This window comes from Pogoniulus pusillus, chromosome 28, assembly GCF_015220805.1.
Source record: "Pogoniulus pusillus isolate bPogPus1 chromosome 28, bPogPus1.pri, whole genome shotgun sequence".
NCBI classification, from domain to species: Eukaryota; Metazoa; Chordata; class Aves; order Piciformes; family Lybiidae; genus Pogoniulus; species Pogoniulus pusillus.
The window spans coordinates 12,018,438-12,042,172 of record NC_087291.1 but is presented as its reverse complement, the minus strand read 5'-3'; the positions used below and the strand labels follow the sequence as shown (position 1 = coordinate 12,042,172).

Genomic DNA, 23,735 nt, shown 5'->3' with positions numbered 1-23,735 from the left:
TGGCTGGGTAGAGTTAGTTTTCTTCATAGTAGCTTGGTATGGTGCTGTGCTTTGGATTTGTGACCCAAAAGTGTTGCTAACTGTTTTTAGCAAAAGCATGTTTTAGTGCTTGCTGATGCTTAGAGTCAGGGCCTCACAAGCAATTAGGCTGGGGCTGCACAAGAAGTTGGGAAGGAACACAGCCAGGACAGCTGACTACTCAATGTGTACCATATGCCATGGTGCTCACTATCTAAAGCTGGAGGGAAAAGAGGGATGAGGTGGGAGGGACATGGATGTTTGGAATGATGGTGTTTCATCTTCCAGATAACTTAGGTGGAATGGGACCCTGCTTTTCTGGAGATGACTGATGAAGAGTATCATAGAATCAACCAGGTTAGAAGAGATCTCCAAGATAATCGAGTCCAACCTAGCACCCAGCCCTATCCAGTCAACTAGACCATGGCACTAAGTGCCTTGTCTAGTCTTTTCTTGAACACCTCCAGGGATGGGGTCTCCACCACCTCCCTGGGCAGCCCATTCCAATGGTAGTGAACAGATCCCTTGACTTAGCTCACCTGTGCAGCTCTTGCTTTATCTATTAAACTGTCTTTATCTCGACCCATGGACCTTCTCTTTCTTACCCTTCCCATTTTCACTCCCATCCCTCTTGAGGGAATCAAGCAGTTGCTGTGTGGAGCTCAGCTGCTGGCTAGGGTTAACCCACAACAGCTCAGTTCCTTCTGCAGTGCTTGGAGATGAAATTGGAACCTGTGGTGTCAATTAACACAATAATTTCACTCTAATAGCAGTAGATAAGGAAAACAACAACGAAAGACACCAATAATTTGTATGTAAACACTTGAAATGGATTTATTTTAAAAAAATCATTTTTACAGTGGGATCATACAGTGTTCTTCTGTATGCCTTAAATTAAAAGCTCCCAGCTTTTAAAAACGCTGCCCAGTACAAAAGTGCTAATGTAAAACTGTAGTGTTTGTGTATATAAACCAGCACTACGCATCACTAAGTATCACTAAATAGTCTCTTCACCAGGTTCAATGAGTGGAGAGGAGGTGGAAGATCAGACTTCATAGTACTTGAGGGCTTCCTTCTTCCCCTTAGAGCTCAGTCTTCAGGAGCTTCTGCGCTTTCTGCATATTTGAATACACTAGAAATGAAATATTCATATGTGTTATTTTTTTTCCTAGTGGCAGCTTCCTCTGCCAGCAGCTGCAGCTCCTGGAGAGAAAGGGTCATTATTATTAACAAGCTTTTGCTGACGTGCCTACTGCTACTTGGATTCTGATGCACTCTGCTCTTCCCAGCACTTGTGAATGTCATCTGGTTAATTTTGGCTGGTGAGAACACATATCTGTGAGTGCAAATAGGCCTTTAGAGGGCAGAGGTGGGAGCTGTGCAGCAGTGTGTGTGGCTGTAGCTAACAGCTCTTCCCTGCTCCCAGAGGGTTTCCTGACCTGGCCGGGCCGGGCTTGTTCTCACCAGTGCTTGCTGTGAGGGCTGTTGAATTATGCAAGTTCCTCCTGACGTATGCTGTCCTTTAAAACAGATGGATGCTTAAGGCTCCAGGGCTCTACCATCATTCTCTTCACCTCGCTGAGTTTAAGGCTAGCCTCCCGTCAGATTTTAATCCTAGTTAACTATCTTTTAGCAAGTACTGATTGTGAGAGTGTGTAATGCCTGGCGTTGCTCCTTGTTGCATGAAAAGTGTGAGTGCTTCCAGAGTATTTCAGAAGGTGCTACTTACACAACGAAATGTCAGAGGGCTCATATGCATACAGACGGTTTGAGTATCTTCCAGTAATGTCTGCTCTCACAGTCAGGGAAGGATCTGGAATAAGAGGGTGAAAGAAGTTGTAGAGAATAGCATTAACCCCAAGCAAAAAGGAATAAAACTTTCTGCCCTTCTCCTTGCTTCCTACATGCTTCTGCAAGCCATTCCTGCTTCCTCTAACAACTAAGAGATGGTTCTTAGACACACTCAATGACATTTCAATGTTAAGTGTTGTCTTTGCAGGTTTATTAAGAAGGGGGTGGGTTTAATTCTGGTCAGTGTAGATCAGCCTTGTGCCCTGTGCTACTGCATGGCACCTGAATTGCCTCTGCAAGCTGAGGCTGCGTTCAGGCTATGCATTTTATTTACAAAGAAACAATAAAGGAAGAGATAACACAGCAGCTGCTGCCACTGACAATGGTGACTGTGCCATTTATAAGGGCATGTGTTAATGATGAATGTGTGCAGTGTGCTGTTTTGGGAGAGGGAATGTGTGTGCCACTAATCTATCTCCAAAACACATGCTATAGAGGGGTTTGTGAAGCAGAGAACTGAATGCTGAGCCTCCAGGCTCACTGCTGTTCCTGCAGTCTCCAAGAAGCTGTCACAAACTGACCAGAAAGGTTTATAGGATTTCTGGAGTGAGGAGAATGAGCAAGGCTGAGCCAGTGCCTACCTATTCCAGTGACACTGGCATTGGTTATTTCAATGACATGATGGGAAGAGTTATAACATTCATGGAATCTATGAGACAAGAATGCTGAACCTGTGAAGCTATTGATCCAGCTGGCCTTGCTTTGAAATTTCATCTAACAAAACCCACTAGAAATCATATTTCTCACAGAATAAATTCCTATTAATAAACCTGAGGATTTGAGATGCATGGCACAGCAGTGACTTCCACCTGAGATCAGCTTTGGTGCTTGAGGAACTCACCTATGAACATAATACGAGGGACGTACTGGCCATCGGGAGCAAGATTCTTGTCTGTAGTTTCATACTGAAAGAAAACAGAGAAAGTTCTTGGTCAAGGAGGGCATGTGATTTTTTTTTTTTAACCTTATTTTACTTCATGTTACAAAATACAGTTCAAATAATACACTTTGCAGTTCGAAAGGTTTGCTGTCTGGGATGCAATCATTTAACAGGTGGAACTGCAAACTGACCACAGCAGCTGCTGTAATTAAACTTGAAATTCCCTCATATTTTGGGTTTGTGATAGCTACAGATGCAAAAGTCTTACCACTAAATCCATGATGCTTCAGCAAAGGCCATTTTCCTAGCCAGCCCCAGCTATCTGACTAACTAATTATAGCTAGAGAAGGCATAATTAGAAATAGAACTTTATTGCTTTCACTTCTAATGAAGTGTAACTGGGAAACTCACCACAAGATTCAGGAGAATGAATTTTTCAGCCAGTTTCTGTATATCTTTATGTTCAGCGAAAACCTTCTTGAGGGCTAAAGTGGACACAAATGGGAATGAAAATTGAAAAGATGCCCCTGAAACATGCTGCCCTTCAAAAAGTAATTTGAGCCAACTGATTGAACAAAAATGAGACTCCCAGGGTTACAATTAGAGCAAATGAGGACTTCATTCCACTGGAAGATGATCAGCTCATTTATATTCTGCAGTAAAATGTGATTCTAATGGTACAAAATGTTCTTCCTTCCTTCAGATAATGCAGCTCACTCAGATTTGTCTGCTCAAGCTTGAATTTGAGCATTTGACCCTTCAAACCTCCTACTCCACTGCTGCAGTTTCTGGCTCCAGTTCTTAAGGCGTTGGCAACAGCAGGACTTCACACTGAAAGCTTTGAAGGATTTTGATGCTTGTACCAAGGTTCTCTTAGAGTTCCTGGAGCTATGAGTGAGCACAAAGGTCTTGCTGTCTGAATTGGCTTACAGGAGGAAGGGCCTTCAGGTAAACTCAGAAACACTGGGAAAAGAGTGGTCCCAGTTTCTAGAAATCCCATAAAAGCTCAGTTTCATCCTAGCTGGATTGAGTCTATGGCTGAAGTCTCAGTCATCAATGACACAGAGAGCTGAATTGAATCATAGAATTGTTTTGGTTGGAAAAGACCTTTAAGACCATCTACTCCAGCCATTATGTGTCCTTTTTGAGTAAAATACTGGTTTTTTTTACTACTCATAGTCTTGCCATAGGTTTTGGCTGATTGTGATGAGAAATAAAATGAGGCTTGTCACGGGGCAAGCCTTGCTGAGCTGTATCATGTCATACTTAGTTACCATTTCTATTTTACTTCTGCACATTGGAGAACACATACAGGGACAAGGGCAGGAAAAAGACTCCCCATGCTTCTGGGAAGGGACTATTGACAGGGTCTTGTAATGACTGGGCTAGGGGCAATGGATTTAAACTGGAAGAGAGGATATTTAAACTAGATGTTAGGACAAGTTCTTTACAATGACAGTGATGAGACGCTGGCACAGGTTGCCCAGGGAGGTTGTGGATGTTCCCTCCCTAGAGGTGTTCAAGGCCAGGTTGGATGAGGCCTTGAACAACCTGTTCTAGTGGGAGGTGTCCCTGCCTATGGCAGGGGATTTGAACTGGATGATCTTTAAGGACCTTTCCAACCTAAACCATTCTATGATTCTATTTTTTACTGTGAGGGTGGTGGAACACTGGAATGGGTTGCCCAGGGAGGTGGTTGAGGCCTCATGCTGGTAGATATTCAAGATGAAGCTTTGACAGGGCTCTGATCAACCTGATCTAGTTGGGGATGTCCCTACTTCTTGCAGGGAAGCCTGAACTAGATGACCTTTAGAGGTCCCTTGCAACCAAACCCATTCTATGCTTTCACTAAGGCTTGCCCCAGCAAGCAGAATAGTGGCTGGTTGGTTTTTAAGCAGCAGTTATCTGGGAACTGGAAACCAGATGATTCATTTTTCCAGTGCAGAGGGCTTACCTTGGCTGTGTGGGCAGTCTTCCAAGTGGTGGATGATCATCAGGGGTTTGTTGCTGGAAAAGAAGAGTCCTAGTTAGGGGCTGGGGAGGCTCAGGGGACCTTGGGGGTGCAGAGTAGGGTGCTGTACCTGTGCTTGGCACGGAAAAGGGCTTCCTCGTAGGTCTGTGTCCAGATGAGCTGGTCTCCCCAGCCTGTGGGGAAGGACAGATGGCATAAGTGGGGATACTGACCAGCAGCAGGGCTTTGAGCAGATATGCTGCCAGAGGGCTTTAAATTTGAAGCAAAGGGGAAAGGGATGCTAGAAAATGTATTGGCAAAATGAGTTGTCAGGAAGATTAACTTATTAGAGCAGCACAGGAGTCAAAACTTCAACATTTGTTTGTTTATTTGCTGGGGTTTTTTGGTTGTCTTTTTTTTTTGGTGGTGGTGGTGGGGGATGTGGGATTGTGTGTGTGTGTGTTGTGTTTGTTCTTACCTCTGGAGAGTGTCTGAGGCAGTTTTGGCTTAGCTGTAGTTTCCTTTGTCTCTTTCTTGCCCACATCCTTTGCCAGAGTACAGGAGATCACAATGAGCAGCAGGAACACAGACATGTAACTCTTCTCCATGGCTGCTCCTGCAACAGATGAGAGAAGCTTCAGGCTGTGGTGCCTCGCACACCCGGCTTGCCTTGAGGCACACAGCAGATAAGGACAAGGAAAGCTGCGGGCCAAGTCACAAGTATGCAGCAGGGTGAGTCAGGGCTGAAAGCAGCTGCTTTAGGCAGGTCCAGGGCTTGGGGGAATGTTCAGGAAGGGTGAAGTTTGCTTAGCAAAGTGCCATAATGGACCTGACTGCATTCTACTGCTCTGTTCATGCCGTTGGACTGTGGTCCTTTCAAGATGCACACTTAGGTGTTAGTTTCTCTCTCTTCTTTTCAGGTTTATTGAATCTGCTCAGAAGAACAACTGAGTTTTGGCAATTTCAAAAGTACTTGCAAGTCCTATTGAGCTCACACTCCTACCTCACTCTCCCACTGTTAACAGTAACCCAGCAGCAGGTGATGAAACATTAACTTCCTTCATTGCACAGCAGACACTGCTCAAGTGAGAAATGAGAAGTTTAAGCTAGGCTTTATAGTGAGCCATAGGCACAGCTTAATGCTGTTCTTGACACTTTCAATCCTGCCTTCCCTCTTCTCATCTAACCCTTAAAACGAGTAGAATCTATAATAAGCAGAGTGGGGAGGAGTTGCTGTATAGAAGAGTGAGAACTGCAATGCCCTCTGCTGATTTAACAACTCATAGAATCATAGCATGGTTTATCTTGGAAGGGGTCTTAGAGATCATCTAGTTCCAAACCCCTTGCCATGGACAGGGACACCTTCCACTAGATCAGGCTGCTTAAGACCCTGCTCAATCTGGCCTTGAACACTTCCAGGGAGGGGGCAACCACGTTGTCCTTGGGCAATCTGTTTCATTGTCTCACCATCCTCACTGCAAAGAATTTCTTCCTAACATCCAGTCTAAATCTCCCCTCTTCCAGCTTAAAGCCACTGCCTCTCATCCTATCACTCAAATTCTTGTAAAAAGCCCTTCCCCAAAGCAGAAGACTTTTCATGAGCTGAACCCTGGAGCATGTAGATGGAGATGAGACAGGTCTGATGGGAAGCTCCTCAGCTGGGATGCTTCTTGGAGGGGTCAAAAGATTTTTTAGCAAAGTGACCCTATGTGTCCTCATTAAATTTCCTCCTAGAAACTAGGGCACCAATGTAATGAGTACAGCAAGAAAACTTAACATCCTCCAAAACCAGCACAGACAATTCAAAAGGGTCATGCAAAGATGACTACAGGCTGAAAGCTTTAACATTCTAACAATGGAAATGAAACTGCAGGGAAGCAGAAGCATTTTGCTGGGTAGGAACTGCAGGAGGAGACCTAAGCTTAGTAGTACAGTGCTCCTAGCTACTATAGACCTAGATCTCTACCAACAGACCTCAAACATCCAAAGAGTCAGTTTCAAGGGCAAAAGCTATGATTTTTGCATCAGACTGCTTTTCTGCTCCGAGAAAATTCTCCCTGGCAAGGAAGAAAATTGCATAAAGTTAAATTAAACCCAGTGGATTTTCAGGGTTGCCTCAAGAGTTGTTTTGCTAGAGCAGTATGGCAGAAGTAATGCTTCTGAGAAGAAAAAAGCAAGCAAACAATGAAACCAGCAAACAGCAGAAAGACAAAGAAGCCAAAGACCAGGCAAATTTTATGCTGTTGCTGATGTGGAATGCAGAAAACCAAGACACTGAACCTGCTCTTTCCAAACTTTTTCTCCAAAAGGCTCTGTGTGCTTTAGTTAAGTTTCTCACCCTCCCCAAAAGTCCTCCTCCTCTGGTTGCTTTAACCTGCAAAGCCAACATTTCTCTGCACGGTTGGTTTTGCTTCCTAGCAAGCTGTGCCAGGTTGTGGCTACATGATTGCAGCTTTTTCCTTTGATGGGCTGCCCTAGCCACAGCTAACCTGGGCTTGCAGCTCCCCCAGATCCTTTCCCAAGCAGCAAGTGAGCCCAGCCGTGCTGTGCCTTACCTTGTTTAGCGTCCCAGACACCTGCCAGGGTGCGAAGTGTGAATGCTGCCCTTCCTTCTGCCCTATTTATGCACCTTCACACACCCAACTCCACCCACAAGTTCTGAATTTGAATACTGCCTCCAAAGAACTGAACTTTCCAGTTTTCTCCCCACCAAAACATTTAGGATTAAGTCTGTAATTAAGTAACAACATTACAATTTCCTCTCAGGTGCTGTATCTAAAGTTCAGAGATGTTTCCACAGGGTCTGGGGACATTAATTAAAAGGTGATTTTAAACTGTTGGCAAAGGTCCAAGTCCAGGTAAGCCTAAGTCAAGATTCCTGATTTGCCCAAAGAGTGATTTGTCTTTTTTTGATTGGTTGGAGAAGCAGTATGGCTTGGTGTCCTCTGGAAAAGCTAAATGGATGAGTCAGAACTTCAGATGTTAGGTGATCAGCTGTGCACCTTACACAGGTACATGGACACATGCACCATGGAACACCACACAGCAAAACTGCAACAAAGCCCGAAAGAAACTTTGTGAAGAGCTTATTGTTGGAAGCTGCAACAATAAATGGTGGTTGTAAGTGGAGGTCTAATTAAACCTTCCATTCCAACTCCATGTTTCATTAGATGTCTAAGGCAATTATTTTTAACCACAAAGTGTAAATCAACCGCTTAATGTTTCAGGTGCATGTATAATTCAGTGCACAAGTGGCTGGAAGACCATCCCTAGTGTTGCACTAACTGCAGATGGCCCTTCCGCAGAGGTCAGCTCTATTCTGTCCTCAACAATATGTGCTAAAACTGCAGTGTGTTCTCCTTGCTGCATGCCTCATGTATTTCAGTGAGATTAAAATCACATCTTCACGGGCAGCGAGCTCCTAACTGCTCAGCTGGGTAGATGAAATCCATCAGATAGGGATTTTCCTCTTTGGTTGAGTGGTCATGATAATGTTGGGGTGATGGTTGGATAGTTGGATCTCAGAGGTTGTTGCGGAGAGCAGGAATTAATATGTGGCCGAGTCGGGAATTGATCAAAAAGAGTTATTTTTATTTTCCCCAAAACCCTGCCCCCACAACTATAGATACAAAGATTAATTTAGTTTGATAAGCAGATTCACTTGCTTGAGAATTAACCTACAGGGATACCATCAATAATCTGACCATATTGGAAGTCAGAAGCTGGAAAAGGCCTCAGCTATTCATTAATAGAGGTTTCTTACTAAATGAAGCTAAGCCAAATAACTCCCTCAGGCTGACTCCTGCGCTCTGTCTTCCTCTCCTTTCCAGCGGCTGCAGGTGGAATCGTTAAGGGTCGTTAAGGGTCGTTAGGCACACAAAGGTGTCAATAGCGAATGCTTGAAGGTCTCTGCAGTCCAGGCACAGGGGAGTGTGTGAGCTCAGGCAGACACATACGCCCAGGCACAGGCAAACTCCAAAGCGGGAACCCCAAAGGCGGGAAGACCCCCAATAGTTATAACCTTCGCTAGGCAAAGGGCAGAGTTACCACACCTCAGGCGCGAAAGCGCACGGCCAGTCCCGGCCTGGCTCCAGCGCGGGAACTCATGGGGCAGTCCCCCCCGTCACGGGGCAGCCCTCCCCCCCTTCACGGGGCATTCCTCCCCCCCTTCACGGGGCATTCCTCCCCCCCTTCACGGGGCATTCCTCCCCCCCTTCACGGGGCAGTCCTCCCCCCCTTCACGGGGCATTCCTCCCCCCCTTCACGGGGCATTCCTCCCCCCCTTCACGGGGCAGCCCTCCCCCCCTTCACGGGGCATTCCTCCCCCCCTTCACGGGGCATTCCTCCCCCCCTTCACGGGGCAGCCCTACCCCCCCTTCACGGGGCAGCCCTACCCCCCTTCACGGGGCAGCCCTCCCCCCCTTCACGGGGCAGCCCTACCCCCCCTTCACGGGGCATTCCTCCCCCCCTTCACGGGGCAGTCCTCCCCCCTTTCACGGGGCAGCCCTACCCCCCCTTCACGGGGCATTCCTCCCCCCCTTCACGGGGCATTCCTCCCCCCCTTCACGGGGCATTCTTCCCCCCCTTCACGGGGCAGCCCTCCCCCCCTTCACGGCTGCAGGGCAGGCGAGGGGGGAGGGAAACCAGGCGGCTTTCCCCCTTTCCCCCCGAAGTCCGGGCTGGAGAGGAATTTAGGGGTACAGGACTCCAGGACAGAGGTCTTTCCCAAGCTTTGTAATTCAATGAAATGCACAGGACACTCTGATGGCTACTAACAGGACCCATTATTTTACTCAGAACATACTTAGGAGAAGGTAATGCTTTGGATCACACTTGGGTCTTAATTTCGTTTTGGTTTTCATCTTTTTTAAACAGTGAGGAGCTCTTCTTTCCCACATCTCCCTGCTCAGGGCCTGGGACTGTCCCCAGCCACTGGCTTAGCTTCTGACTATTTATCCTTTTTCTCTGCATGACTAAATCCTGCAGGAATTGCCCCGAGATAACTTAGAATCATAGAATCAACCAGGTTGGAAGAGACCTTCATGATCATTCAGTCCAACCTAGCACCCAGCCCTGGCCAATCAACTAGAGCATGGCACTAAGTGCCTCAGCCAGGCTTTGCTTCAACACCTCCCTGGGCAGCCCATTCCAATACCAATCACTCTTCTGGCAAGAACTTCCTCCTAACATCCAGCCTAGACCTGCCCTGGCACAACCTGAGACTGTGTCCCCTTGTTCTGTTGCTGGTTGCCTGGCAGAAGAGCTCAACCCCCACCTGGCTACAGCCTCCCTTCAGGTAGTTGTAGACAGCAATGAGGTCTGCCCTGAGCCTCCTCTTCTGCAGGCTGCACACCCCCAGCTCCCTCAGCCTCTCCTCACAGGGCTGTGCTCCAGGCCCCTCACAGCTTTGTCGCCCTCCTGTGGACACACTCCAGTATCTCAGCTTGGAACACACTGGTGCTATTCCAGAAGATTTCCCCTTTTTTAAAGCTATTGCTGTTAATGTTTAACATCTTTACAAAACTAGCCACTGGGCTTTTACTTTGCTTTTAATTTCTCTGGTCTGAAGGCACCTGTGGTCATTTTGTTCCACAGACACCAGCGCAGCTTTGGGGACCGATATCACATCATCTGCTCCAACCTCCCCGCAATGGGCAGAGATGGCTCTCAGCTGGACTTGGCTTCTCAAAGGCCTTGAGCACCTTCAGGTAGGAGGCATCTACAACCTCCTTCAGCAGCCTATTCCAGAGTCTCATCACCCTTGTATTGAAGAACTGCTTCCTAAGATCCTGTCCAAACCTACTCACTCCCAGCTTAAAAACTTTCCCTCTTGTCCTATCACTTTTGTATTGGTTAGTGACCCTTCCACAACAGTAAGGAAACTACCATGGCCTGTTACATTAAGGAGTCTCAAGATTTTCACCCTATGTAGGATTTAATTGCTCATCTTGTATTTGGTAAGACAAAGCCTGATCCTGACAGCATTTAGATTTAACTTGGAGATGTTTCTTTCAGTCCCACAGGGAAACAGTGATTAAGTGAGGGATTCTTTGGTGAGAGGGATTGGGAAGTTGAGGCTTCTCCACAGCCTGTGGAGAAAACTGACACTTTAGTTTTTCAGCTGGGCAAGTTGGTTAAAATTGGCAAGGCTTTGTGCCTGAAACTCTTGTACTTAAGGAAATACATTTTAATGAATTGAAACAAGCATCCCTGTTTAAACCCAAATTTCTGTGTTTAAAACAAAAAACCCTTCCTGTACCCCAAGATTAAAGCAAATGACTCCTCTGTCTGAGCAGCTGATGTTCAGTTTTTGCTATTGCTCAAAATCTGTAAGCCAGCTGAGTCCTATTTTCACTGGGCTGTAGTATATGAGGATGGTGGGAAGACTTTTTGTCTGCATGTAGCTTGTGTCTGAGGTTAAACTATAACAGTTGTTTTTGCCACCTTATGACTCCTCCTCAGCAGAGGAGATCAGGAAAAGGAGGGAAGACCCACGGGTTGAAGTTAAAACAGATTTAATGCAACAACCAAACTGGTAGCAAAGCAAATATAATTTATAGTTGTGATATACCTGATGGTAAACTCTATTATGGGCAAGCAGCTGAACCACAATGTCCACAATTCAGCAGCTCTCCCAGAGCTGCCACCTCACTGTGATCTCTCTGTGTGTCCCCTGGTAGTCATTGTTCCTATTTTGGATGTATGGTTTATTATTTGTAGCCCAGATCCTTTCAGTTCTCGTAGTGCTTTACTTCAAAGACCAGAAGGCTTGGGCTTCTAGGGACTGTTAGTGGCAAGATGTCACTTCTGACTCCCAGAACTGGTCCCTAACTAGTAAGAGACAGGATCCTCTCTATCCTTACTAAGTTACTTGAAGGTTTACAAACAGATAAGATGCCACCCTGGTGGCATTTTTTGATGGGTTTGTGTTTTGTTTTGTGTCCAGCAGATCAAGGGAGGTTCTCCTCTCCCTCTACTCTGCCCTGGTGAGACCTCATCTTGAATACTGCCTTCATTTTTGGGCTCCCCATTTTAAGAGGGACAGGGATCTGCTGGAGAGGGTCCAGTGGAGGGCTACGAGGAAGATTAGGGGACTGGAGGGCATGGCTTATGAGGAGAGGCTGAGGGACCTGGGGCTGTTTAGTCTGGAGAAGACTGAGAGGGGATTTAATAAGTGTTTATAAACATCTGAGTGCTGGTTGGGGTGGGGGATGACAGGCTCTGCTCACTTGCTCCCTGTGATAGGACAAAGATGTTAGAGACAAGATGTCAGTTCTGACTCCCAGAATTGGTCCCTAACTAGTAAGAGACAGGATCCTCTCTATCCTTACCAAGTTACCTGAAGGTTTACAAACAGAAAAGATGCCACCTTGGTGGCATTTTTTTGCTGGTTTTGTGGTTTGTTTTGCTTTTGTTTGTTTGGTTTGGTTTGGTTCTCTTAGTTTATGTTGTTGCTTGGTTTTGTGTGTGTGTGCTTCGGTTTGTTTGGTTGTTTTTTGTTTGTTTTGCTTTGTTTCTAATTTTTAAGTTATTTATTTTTGAATCAATGGGCAGTAAATCCATCTGCTCAGTGAAGATGAACCCACTCAGTTCCTGCTGAACCCACTGGGTTTTTTTTGCCCCAGGCTAATAAACATTGATTTTGCTTCTGGACCAATATCCTAATCAGCATCACCTCTGCAATGAGGCTTATTTGCTTTGCTAAGTTATTCTCTGTTCCGAAGTGTGTTGGTCTTTTTCCCCAAGCTGTGCAGACTCCAGTGGTGTTGACACCTTCTGGTCAGCTCTTTGCCTTCTGTGTTTGTCACAGAATGTGCAGTTCCAGTCAATCACACAGACTTCACAGTTTTCAAGGCACTTCTTTGAGGTTCAGCTGCCTTTCTGCAGAAGGTCTCACAGTTTTCATGCCTTAGATATTTTACTATGCCCCCACCATCCACTTGACAGTACCATTTTTGGTACTGCACCAGTCTGAGTGGGATGAGAGTCTTTGCTTGAACAGTTCTAATTGCTGTGACAAGGTTAAACCTGAGACTTTGCAATCTCATCTTTGGAGTGGATTTTCCAGACCCTACATGCAATCTGTTCCTATCAGCTGAGCCTCAGCCACAAAACTATAAACCTGACTGTTCCGATTTAGAGTTGTGCTAAACTCCTCAGTTTTCACATTCTTACATACTTAATCTTGTTTCCTCCTCTTTTTATAAGTGTTTATAGACATCTGAGTACCAGCCAGGGGTGGGGGGGACACACAACAGGCTCTGCTCACTTGCTCCCTGGGGTAGCACAAGGAGCAATGGGTGTAAGTTGCAGCACAGGAGGTTCCACCTCAACACAAGGGGGAACCTCTTTACTGTAACGGTTAGAGAGAACTGGAACAGGCTTCCCAGAGAGGTTGTGGAGTCTCCTTCTCTGGAGCCTTTCAAGGCCTGTCTGGATGTGTTCCTCTGTGATCTGTCTTAGATTGTATGCCCCTGCTCTGGCAGGTGGGGTTGGACTTGATGATCTCCTTGGGCTCAAAGGAAGTGGGCTCAAAGGCAGTGGGCTCAAACTAGGAACCAGGAAATTCTGTACAAAAAGAAGATAGAACTTTTTCTTTTTTGGTGATGTGAGGATTATGGAAGACTGGAACAGACTGCCTGGAAAAGTTGTATGATCTGCATCCTTGGACAGATTCGAAACCCAACTGGATACAGGATCCTGCTGTAGGTGAGCCTACTTTGAACAGCAGTACTGAACTAGACAATCTTCAGAGATGCTTTCCAAGTCCAGCAATTCTGTCATTTTGTGCTTCTGCATATGTAGTGTATACAAAAGAAATATTAAATGGTACAGAGGTGAACTGATAACTGAACCCAGACATGTCCTACTCTCAGCTACAGCTGACCTGTCACCACATAGAGGTTAAATTAGTGGGAGATGTCATACCATGGTCACAGATCAGGGTATTGTTGCTGGGACAGTAATGAATGGTTCCTAACTGTTACTCATGAGGTGCTCGTGTTTCACCACCTTGTAGGTCAGTGAATGCACAAATGTAGTTGTAATGCCCCTGTCTGAAGAGTTAGCTGGTAGGTAAGGCAAGCAGAGTGACTTAAGGCAACGTGTACTTAAAGTCTTGTTTAAACGTTATGGCCTGGAAGTGGTGAGCACACTCCCGCAGGTGGTGACACTAAACAAGCAGTATCAGTCACTGGGAGCTGATAGGAGGATGGGTGTTCCTGCTCTCCTGCTGGCCCAGTTCCAGACAGTGGCATGATGGTAGCCTTGGCTTTCTCCTGGTCTTGAAAAGCACAAAGCTCCTTTACAAGTGCATATTTTTGGTAGCTGGCATAAGCAACACTATCTCATATTTGGTTAAGTTCTTCTAGTGCTCCAAGGCCTGAGACATGTTTCAGTTATGGGTAACTCAGAAGGCTCAGAGGCTGGGACAGCACACTCAGCTCTCATTTCTCCTCCTTCCCCTTAAGATCATTCTGGCAGCTCAAAATGGCTGAAGTAGAAGCAGGCTTGAGCAATGTGGCCTTTTTGCATTCATCTGTTCCCTATATGCAGCTGTATCACTTAGGGATTCCCTGGGAGGCAGGGAATTCCCACATAGTCAAGTCCCAGGTGGTCTAATCCCTATGTGTCAATAAAATTGCATGGGAGACATGGAGATGTGAGCATGATCTGAAGGCAGAACACTTAAATCTTCACGAGGAGCTGTATATATGTAGAACTGTGCATGCTGCAGTTGCAATGTCAGTGGTCTGTTAGGAGCCACTCATGCTTTTCACATGTCTGAAAAGAAAATGTGAAATAAGTTGTCATGTCTTATTTTCTGTGCAAGGACCTGCTGCTATCCTCCTTTGAGATTAGCCAGGTTTTCAGAGGCAAGTACACTGAGTCATTACAACTCCCAGCATACTGGGACGCCAGTTCCTGTGCTCTTACATGATACTAGGCAGCGAGTGGAGAACTGCTTGTGACCAGCAGCCTGCTGACTCTGCAGATGTTGCTGGATAGAAATAACCTGAGGCCAACTGGTGGTATCCACCAGTGTGTGTGTATGTGGAGGGGGTGGGATATAAACCTGCAGCACAGTAGGGATGGGGGGAAATGTCTTTACTTGGTTAGTGGGAAGCTGTGTTGCCTGCTACTTTGGTGTATTGGCTACCAGTGCTGAGGCCCAAGCTGCTTAGTCAATGCACAGTGCTGCTCCTTACACTGACTGTAAGGTTTAAATGTCAAACATCTTGCTGACAAGGAAAAAAAGGCAAAGAAACAGAAGGTAACAAAGAGCAGTCACGTAAATGAGGCCAGTTGCCTGGAGAGAAGCAAATAATCTATGCTGTACTCTTCAGCAGTGCACAAATATGTGGGGGCCATGTGCCAACAGACCATAGAGATGGAAGCCTCCAAGTATTACTATTAAAAGTTTAGATGATAAAGGTTACTTTCACCTGTCTCATGTGATGATCAGATATTAACCTGTAAACAGCTGGTAGGCTCCAGTGCCTCCTTATACTTTCCATTTGAAAATCCTGAAAGAAATAGAGAATCATGTCCTCTGAAAGTGAAAAATTACCTGCAGCTTTAGATGAATGGGATGTGGACACCTGGAGGCTGCCAATGTCCTGCTTGTGTATGTGTGAAGCTGTGCTCTGGAGTTAGGAGTCAAAAATTCCCTGTAGTTTTAGATGAATGGGATGTGGACACCTGGAGGCTGCCAATGTCCTGCTTGTGTATGTGTGAAGCTGTGCTCTGGAGTTAGGAGTCAAAAATTCCCTGTAGTTTTAGATGAATGGGATGTGGACACCTGGAGGCTGCCAATGTCCTGCTTGTGTATGTGTGAAGCTGTGCTCTGGAGTTAGGAGTCAAAAATTCCCTGTAGATTTAGATGAATGGGATGTGGACACCCAGAGGTTGCCAATGTCCTGCTTGTGTATGTGTGAAGCTGTGCCCTGCAGTTAGGAGTCAAAAATTCCCTGTAGTTTTAGATGAATGGGATGTGGACACCCAGAGGTTGCCAGTATCCTGCTTGTGTATGTGTGAAGCTGTGCCCTGGAGTTAGGAGTCAAAAATTACCTGTAGTTTTAGGTGAATGGGATGTGGACACCCAGAGGTTGCCAATGTCCTCCTCGTGTACATGTGAAGCTGTGCTCTGGAGTTAGGAGTCATCATCTCTGTCATGGTCTCTTGTGAAATCTTTCTCTCCTATTTGAGAAGAAAATGAGTGTATCAGATGGTGTTTCCAACCAAGGATGCCTTTGTCATTCTTTTATTAAGGGCATTCACTAAACTCAGGTTTCTTCCTCCGACTGGCCAATCAGATTGCCACACATGTATTTCCTTGCAAACTTCCTGGTGTTTGTGCACCCAGTTTGCTTGTCTTTGTCTCTTCTGTAGGTGCTATGCAGAATCAGCCCTGCTTTGTGCTCCTACTGTCCTGGTTCAGCCCTCCAAATAAACAACATTCTTACACCTGATTATTTACAGCAGAGTCATCATAAAAACCTAAGAACAGATGTAAGCAGTAGCAGGCTGCATCCTGAATTACAAGACCAGCCTTTTGGTGGCCGTCGCTGCTATGCCAATGAAGCTTAAGCATGAGTGCACCATAATAATATGGATTTTCTGACTGTCCCTCTGAGGCACTCAGATTGGTTTTGAAATAAACCCACTCCATTTCTTCTTCAGGAAATGTAAGGATATAAATCTCCTGATGCAATCAATTCTGCCTTTCATTTGGAGGCTGAAAGAAATTCTGGGAGCTGCTGAATTGTTTGAATCTGTGTGTATGAGCTTGGACTGATAGAGTCTATGGTTTGAAAATGTGTGGTGCTACACACATAGTGAGGGGCTCCAGTGAAGGTAAAGGGACCGTTTGCTGTGTGTGTATTTGGCTAGCAGAGCTCAGGTCTGAACTGATCATAGGCGTTTTACTGTTCCTTCTAATCCAGGGGGGAAAAGAGTTTAATTTAACAAATCTTTTCCAGGTAAATGGCATGTCTTGGAAAACTGAAGATACTTAGAAGTTGTTCATGTTAAAAGATTAAAGATGTTCATTTAGAGGAAGAAGTGTTTAATTCACAAGTGTGAAGGAAACAAAACTGGCACTTTGTGTTAACAGATAACTTCAATTGAAGAGAAAAACTATTCCAGATGTATTATTTTTACTGCCTGTTCACGAGGTTTTCTTCCTGTCACTGCTGTTGCTCACAGAACGCTGCTGAAAGACCCTTTTGGCTCTGCAGCATCTGATTCTATTAGCAAGGTGAATATATTTAGCAGGGTGAATCTGTTAGCACAGACCACTCTGAGAAAGTCAGCTTTGCCTTCGTGAGAGCACACCGTGTTGACATGGATTTTCCTATTGCCTGTTTGGTGAGCAAACAAACCACCTCTGAGTTCATTCAGTGATCCGGTTCATACTGAGCAGAGAGGCTTAAGCTTCCAACTGCTCTATGCAACTCTCCTAAATCTATCTTAACACAACTTCTAAAAATGGATAGGTTAAAGACAAGCTCTGTTCTTGGTCATTAGTGATAAGAATTCTGCCTGATGAGTGAGTGCTGCCTGGGACAACTTGCAGAGAGCTGGTGAACAGGAATTTCTAATAGCAACAGCCTTGGGTGTTGGCTCTCTGCTCTGTGGTACCATAGCAATTTGGGAGTGGTTTTGTTTAATTAATAATCAAAATACTCTACTTGCTGCCTTTTGGTTTATTTGAGGAGGAGGGAGGGGGAAGAAAAGAGAGAAAAGATGAACTGGTGGCTTACCACAGTAACAATGTTTAAATGCTGTGGCAGATAAATGGCAAAACCTTCTTTCTGGCCATGAGCTAAGCTATCTTTTCCTGGCTTTATAATGTGTTTTATGCATTCTGAGCATACTGGAGAGGGCAGGAATGCAGGTCTCAGTCAGCAAATCTGAGATGGCTGAAAGTTTATCGCACAGGTTAAACAATAGCTTGCAGCTAGGTTGTCCAGAGAATGCTACTGCAATTTCACTGACAGGAAGTGAACTGGATAGAAAAGAAAATGCAAATAAAAGCTCCACCCCACGATTTTGGGGTGTATGTTATATCATTCTCCTCTTTTATGATTGCTTTATTCTCCAATTCATGCTAAGTCAGTGTTAAAGATCACAGAATCACAGAAGTGTCAGAGTTGGAAGGGACCTCAAAGATCCTCCAGTTCCAAGCCCCCTGCCACAGGCAGGGACACCTCACACTAGATCAGGTTGCACAAAGCCACATCCACCCTGGCCTTAAAAACTTCCAGGGATGAGGCTTCCACCACTTCCCTGGGCAAACCTGTGCCAGTGTCTCACCACCCTCATGGAGAAGAACTTCTTCCAATCTGAATTTCCAATCCAATCTGAATCTCCAATCCGGCCTGAATCTACCCACTTCTAGTTTTGTTCCATTCCTCATAGTCCTATCACTACCTGACATCCTAAAAAGTCCATCCCCACCTTTCTTGTAGCCCACTTCAGATACTGGAAGGCCACAATAAGGTCTCCTCAGAGCCTTCTCTTCTCTAGACTGAACACCCCCAGCTCTCTTGACCTCTCCTCATAAGAGAAGTGCTCCAGCCCTCTGATCATCCTCATGGCTCTTCTCTGGACATGTTCCAGCATGTCCATATCTTTCCTGTTGTGGGAGCTCCAGAACTGGATGCAGTACTGCGGGTAGGTTCTTACCAGAGTGGAGTAGATCAGGAGAATCATTTCCCTCAACCTGCTGGCCATGCTTCTCTTGATGCTCTCCAGGGTATGGTTGCCTTTCTAGGCTGCTCAGGTTGAGTTTCTTGTCTGCCAGTACCCCTAAGTCCTTTCCTTCAGGGCTGCTCTCAAGCCAGTCACAGCCCAGTCTGTGCTTGGGATTGCCCCCAACCAGGATATTGTTGCAAGATCCAACAACCTTTATTTCCCATTACCTTCATGTGCCAGTGTTGCTATTTTGGAAATACTGCAATAATAGCATCACTTCTTTGTTTAACTGAAGACATTCCTCACCCCATGGAATATTCATAGCTTCTGCACCATGTTCAACGTCCAGATGGCAGTGGAGTCAGATTCAGGGCACTTTCATTCATTTATTTTTCATTCCATTTAAACTTCTGCAGAGAGGTCTAAACAATGACTTTGTCTACCTTGTTGATAGAGCAGGCTGGAGGTCAGGTAGTGGAATTTTGCCTTGTGGGGTGAAATGGAGAATTTTAGTGCTTCTTCAAGGGCAGTGAGCCTTTTGAGAATGCTACAGCTAAAGAGTCAGTTTTTAAAGTTCTGTTTGTCCAACTTGTAACTGCAGGACAGAATGTCATTGAAAATGGAGCAATTTTGGACTCAGCGCCTGAGTCCACACCGCAGTTTTGCATCTGGTGCCTACTATTACTGAATTTACTGAGAACTCTCTGCTCAGTTACCCTGGTGTTTGTTGGTTAGAAACACTTTATTGAATGTGGGTTAGATGTTTAACTCTGCACAATGTCTATGGTTTTTACCTTGCCTGGGGAGTTTGTTTTGGATGTGAATTTGGGGCTTTCTAGAGTTCTTGTTGTGTATCTCAATATAATATCTGCAAACTAGGTCTATTTTGAGGCCTGGAACACAAGTCCTAGGAGGAGAGGCTGAGGGAGCTGGGGGTGTGCAGCCTGCAGAAGAGGAGGCTCAGGGCAGACCTCATTGCTGTCTACAACTACCTGAAGGGAGCCTGTAGCCAGGTGGGGTTGGTCTCTTCTGCCAGGCAACCAGCAACAGAAGAAGGGGACACAGTCTCAAATTGTGGCAGGGGAGGTCTAAGCTGGATGTTAGGAGGAAGTTGTTGCCAGAAAGAGTGATTGGCATTGGAATGGGCTACCCAGGGAGGTGGTGGAGTCACCATCCCTGGAGGTGTTCAAGCAAAGACTTGGTGTAATTGACTGGCTAGGACTGGGTGCTAGGTTGGACTGGATGATCCTGGAGGTCTCTTCCAACCTGGTTGACTCTATGATTCTATAATCTCTACCATTTATGGCTCCAAGCAGGAAGCCAAATAACCAACGACTGTAAACAGTTAAAATGATTACTGTGGATCAATTCAGTTATGAAACTCATACTGTTATAATATCAGGAAGAGAAGTAATGTAAACGGAGATGTGAGAGCACAGAGTGCTTGAGAGGTTGCTGGTGTCATTTATGCCAGAGCTAGTGGAGAAGAGTGATGCTGTAGATGCACAGGGCAGTGAAGGAGCCAGCAGGCCACAGGATAGCTACTTGAATATTTGGAACATCTGCTGCTGGGTGTGAAATCTTGGCTTATGTGATATAATGCCATGAAATGTCCTGAAGGGATAAAATCAGCTTGGGAAGCACTGCAGCTATTTGGAAAATAGCAGTGATCATACTGTCATTTTGACAGTCAGAGGGCATCGGGTTCTTATTCATAGGTGGTTATGTAACTGCTTAGCCAGGTGCCTTAATTCCTACATGGTCCTTTTCTTTCAGTCACTGGAGAGTTTCCCCTTTCCTCTTGTGTCAGCTTTGCTGTACTGCTGCAGACCCTTTCCTTCATTAGGACCGTGTGAAGAGTTTTACTTCTGCCAGACATGGCACCACTGAGGTATGCCTGTGTTTATGCATTAATGCTCAGTTATGTCTTGGTTCCTCTTCATTTCCAAGGATTGGCTTTGAACTGAGTTACCAGCTTAGAGCGAGATCTCAGCCCACTCCCTGAATGTCCTGAATCTATCTGTGAGGAGAACTCCTGAGTTTAAAATAATACAGCAGGGAGACTTCTTTGTTACCTGCCCCAAAATTTTTAATTCATTCCTTCATTTTTCACCTTTCCCAGTTGTGGAGATGTCAAGGTTTACCAGCCCTTGAAACTCATCCTGGGGCACAGAAAGTGGAAATAAATCACACATGTGATGAAGTGTTGCCTGCGTTCGGGCATCCCGAAGCGGATGTGCTGGCAGAAGTGTCCTGGAACCACCTTCCTCTTAATTCCTGCTTGTAGCTCACTTGCAAAGCTAATTGGATATAGTTTCTCCGTGTAAGCTGTAGCTTGGCTTGTATTTCTACTTGGTTTAATGACTAATCTTCCAATCTATATATGTTTAATCAGGAGATGACCTAGGTCAGATAATGTCTGCTGCGAATGTCGCTCTACTTGCTGCATGTTTTTCCGAGCGATAGCAAAGCTGTTGAGAATTCCTCACATGCAAATCCCTTTCAAAGCACTTTTACTGAAGGAGATAACACGTGTCAGACTGTGAATGGCTGCTTCCCAGTTCCTTACTGCCTTGGTGTTTTCAAGAACCATTTCAGGGATGCACACCTGCTATATTTATCCGTGAAGGTTTCCGCTTCTCAGGCTATATTTATCCGTGAAGGTGTCCGCTTCTCAGGCTGCTGCTAATTTAAGTTGCAAAGAACTTCCTTTGGTATTAAGCAATTATTTATAGGTTGGTTATGTTTAGGTAACTAGTCCTGAATCTCAGACCTGTTCTAAATCTTGTTTACTTTAATTCCTATTACCTTTCCTGTTTTAAACGGGTATCTCCACGTATCATCAAAATCTGCTCTACAAATTCCAACTTGCTGTGTTTTTCTGTCAAATCTGCTCCTTCTATTTCCCCTTTTTTTTTCCTGTGTCAAAATGAAACAGAAAGAAAGAAAGAAACAATAAAGATGTAGAAAGAGAATACACTTTCCAAGCTTGCTTAATGTGCAGTGCAGCTACACTTATGCAAGTTACTTATATAAGTTACACTTCTATAAGAAACCACTTATTTGCATCAATTTACACCTAAAAAATCCACCCCAAAACCCCACCAAAAATTCGTGGTTTAATTCAGTATCTACTTTCGCCTAGCATTATGGCTTCAACTGTGCAAGTTGTCCTTTCTCTGTTAAGCAAGCTAGTCTCTGCTGTTCTATTCTGGTTGTACAAAGCTTAGCTTATACAGGAGATGAGTCTCAAAATGATCTGTAATCGTTGCATGGTAATCACCTTGGTAACGATGTGGAGAATTGGAGATATGTTTTATTCCCCTGAGAGGTGCATAAAGAGCTGATTAAAGCTACTGTATAACAGGAGGGCACAACCTTTCTCTATTAGGCTTTTATAGGAAGAGATGATAACCACCCCTATAATTTAACTGTGGAAACACACTTACAATGTGTTCGATGTCTCATGCAATACGTTTATATCCCTCATATAGGCAATAAAATCAGCAATTGAAAATACCACCACCCATTCTAAGAGAGACAACGTGCTACAAGTGTGTACTTAGACTGCATTGAAGTACTTGATGTGTAAGTGGAGCACACAGGTGTGACAGGTCCTCGTATGCTTGTGTATATTCACCTTCAGGCACAAATAGCAAACTCAATGCAGCTGTTCCATCTGAGGCATTTTATCCTAGCAGCTATTCTGATTGTAGAGTAACATTACTAACATAAGAGGAAATACCCCCAAAACTTCAAGACTTGGTTGGTAACTCTCTGCTCACTGAAGTGCAAAGCTCTAAATAGAAGTTGCTCCATATGTGGTAGATGCAGTGCCATTCCTTTATTCCTTCTGTAGCCTGCCACAAGTTGGAGTGGATACTCTACCTTTAAAAATAATCATTTTTTTAATGGGAGATTCTAATTGTTTTTCAACTTTTCTGTTTCAAATTGTGGTCATCAACCTGGCACCTTCCTGGTGACTTGCCCCTGCAGTCACAGGGTCACAGGATATTAGGGGTTGGAAGGGACCCAAAGAGATCATCAAGTCCAAACCTCCTGCCAGAGCAGGACAATACTATCTAACACAGATCACAGAGGAACACATCCAGACAGGCCTTGAAAGGCTCCAGAAAAGGAGACCCCACAACCTCTCTGGGAAGTCTACTCCAGTGCTCTGTTACCCTTACAATAAAGAAGTTCCTCCTTGTCACTTTGTAGCTTGAACACTTCCATGAGTATTCAGCATACTGCCACAAACTTATTTGGTCTACATGACTGAAATACACACATGGAGCAATGCCAAAGTATTTACTGGCACTGGCAGTGCTTGCTATTGGTATAGTTGGAACCACAGTTTCTTCTTTCCATTAATTTTCACTTTACCTGGAGACATGTGATCTAACACAAGACTTCTTCTTGCCCTGCAGCTAAGACTGTGCAATTGTCTGGTTACCACAAATATTTCTATAATTTACTGTTTCTCAGAGATGTTGTTCAGGTTTGTTTTTTTTATGGCTCAGTAGAGCACATTAAGAAACTGTACAGCACAGGAAGAATTTTCTTTAGCTTTCATCTTGGGTCATCCTTTCTCTAGAGGGACATTTACCATTTGCTTTGTTTCAGCACAGGAAGGAAAGGCTTTGTGCTTTAAGGTTTATGCATTGCTTAAAAAAAAGTGGGTGCTCTCTTTCATTTATGTTGGCACAATCCTTTCTCCCTCCCCTCCCCCCAATTTCAAGAACTTAAACTCTTAATAGAAAGCATTTCACAGAAAGAGGCAGCACTGATTAGTTTGTGCTTATTTTCATTCATACCAGTTGGATGGTATGAATGTTTGGTTAGGAAATAAGAAAGGTTGTTTTTCCAGGGAATCAGAATCACAGAATCATAGAATCAACCAGGTTGGAAGAGACCTCCAAGAGCATCCAGTCCAACCTAGCAGCCAGCCCTAGCCAATCAACTAGACCATGGCACTAAGTGCCTCATCCAGTCTTTTCCTGAAGGAAAGGGAAGGAAAGATTGAGTTTCCAGGTCCAGGCTAACTGCTGCTCTGCATCTTTAAATCCCCTTCTGGGAATTCATTATGGGATTTAGGGATTTTTTTTCTTCCAAGGTTCAGAGTATGAAAATTAATTAAAAGTAAAGCCACTGGGAGCATGAGGGAATATTTTCTTCCTTTAGGGTGAGCTTGCTCCTCAGTGGGCATGCCTATGTGAAAACACTTGATAGTAGTAGCATATGTTGAAAGTGGAGCTGTCTTCCAAGAGAAGCAGTGCTGGTGTGGGAGATGTGAGCTCTTGTTCTGCTGTTGGAGTACAAACAGGAATGCTGATA

General features: G+C 44.9%; 1 protein-coding gene and 1 long non-coding RNA gene across 3 annotated transcripts in view; one reads left to right on the top strand and one right to left on the bottom strand.

The window, feature by feature from the left end:
* Nucleotides 1-826: 826 nt before the first annotated feature.
* On the bottom strand, nt 827-7,307 carry AGR2 (anterior gradient 2, protein disulphide isomerase family member). Its single transcript, XM_064166839.1, has 8 exons — nt 7,256-7,307; nt 5,179-5,316; nt 4,831-4,894; nt 4,704-4,756; nt 3,161-3,234; nt 2,711-2,774; nt 1,748-1,831; nt 827-1,150 (listed from the first exon to the last, which is right to left on the bottom strand). Exons 2-8 carry the CDS (start codon nt 5,306-5,308, stop codon nt 1,101-1,103), a joined length of 519 nt encoding a protein of 172 aa, XP_064022909.1. The 5' UTR covers nt 5,309-5,316; nt 7,256-7,307; the 3' UTR covers nt 827-1,100.
* Nucleotides 7,308-10,302: 2,995 nt separating this feature from the next.
* Nucleotides 10,303-23,735, top strand: part of LOC135187932 (uncharacterized) — a 22,860-nt gene continuing 9,427 nt past the window's right edge. For both annotated transcript variants that reach the window (XR_010307509.1, XR_010307508.1), the window contains exon 1: nt 10,303-10,408. This is a non-coding gene — a long non-coding RNA (uncharacterized LOC135187932). The remainder of the gene's footprint in view (nt 10,409-23,735) is intronic.

What these genes read in the sequence shown, in the direction of transcription:
- AGR2 (XM_064166839.1), bottom strand. Translation starts at nt 5,308, where the DNA reads ATGGAGAAGAGTTACATGTCTGTGTTCCTGCTGCTCATTGTGATCTCC. An exon ending in CTTTTCCGTGCCAAGCACAG is followed by an intron (nt 4,757 to 4,830) that starts GTACAGCACCCT and finishes CTTCTTTTCCAG; the next exon opens with CAACAAACCCCTGATGATCA. An exon ending in GCCCTCTGACATTTCGTTGT is followed by an intron (nt 1,151 to 1,747) that starts GTAAGTAGCACC and finishes TTTCATTTCTAG; the next exon opens with TGTATTCAAATATGCAGAAA.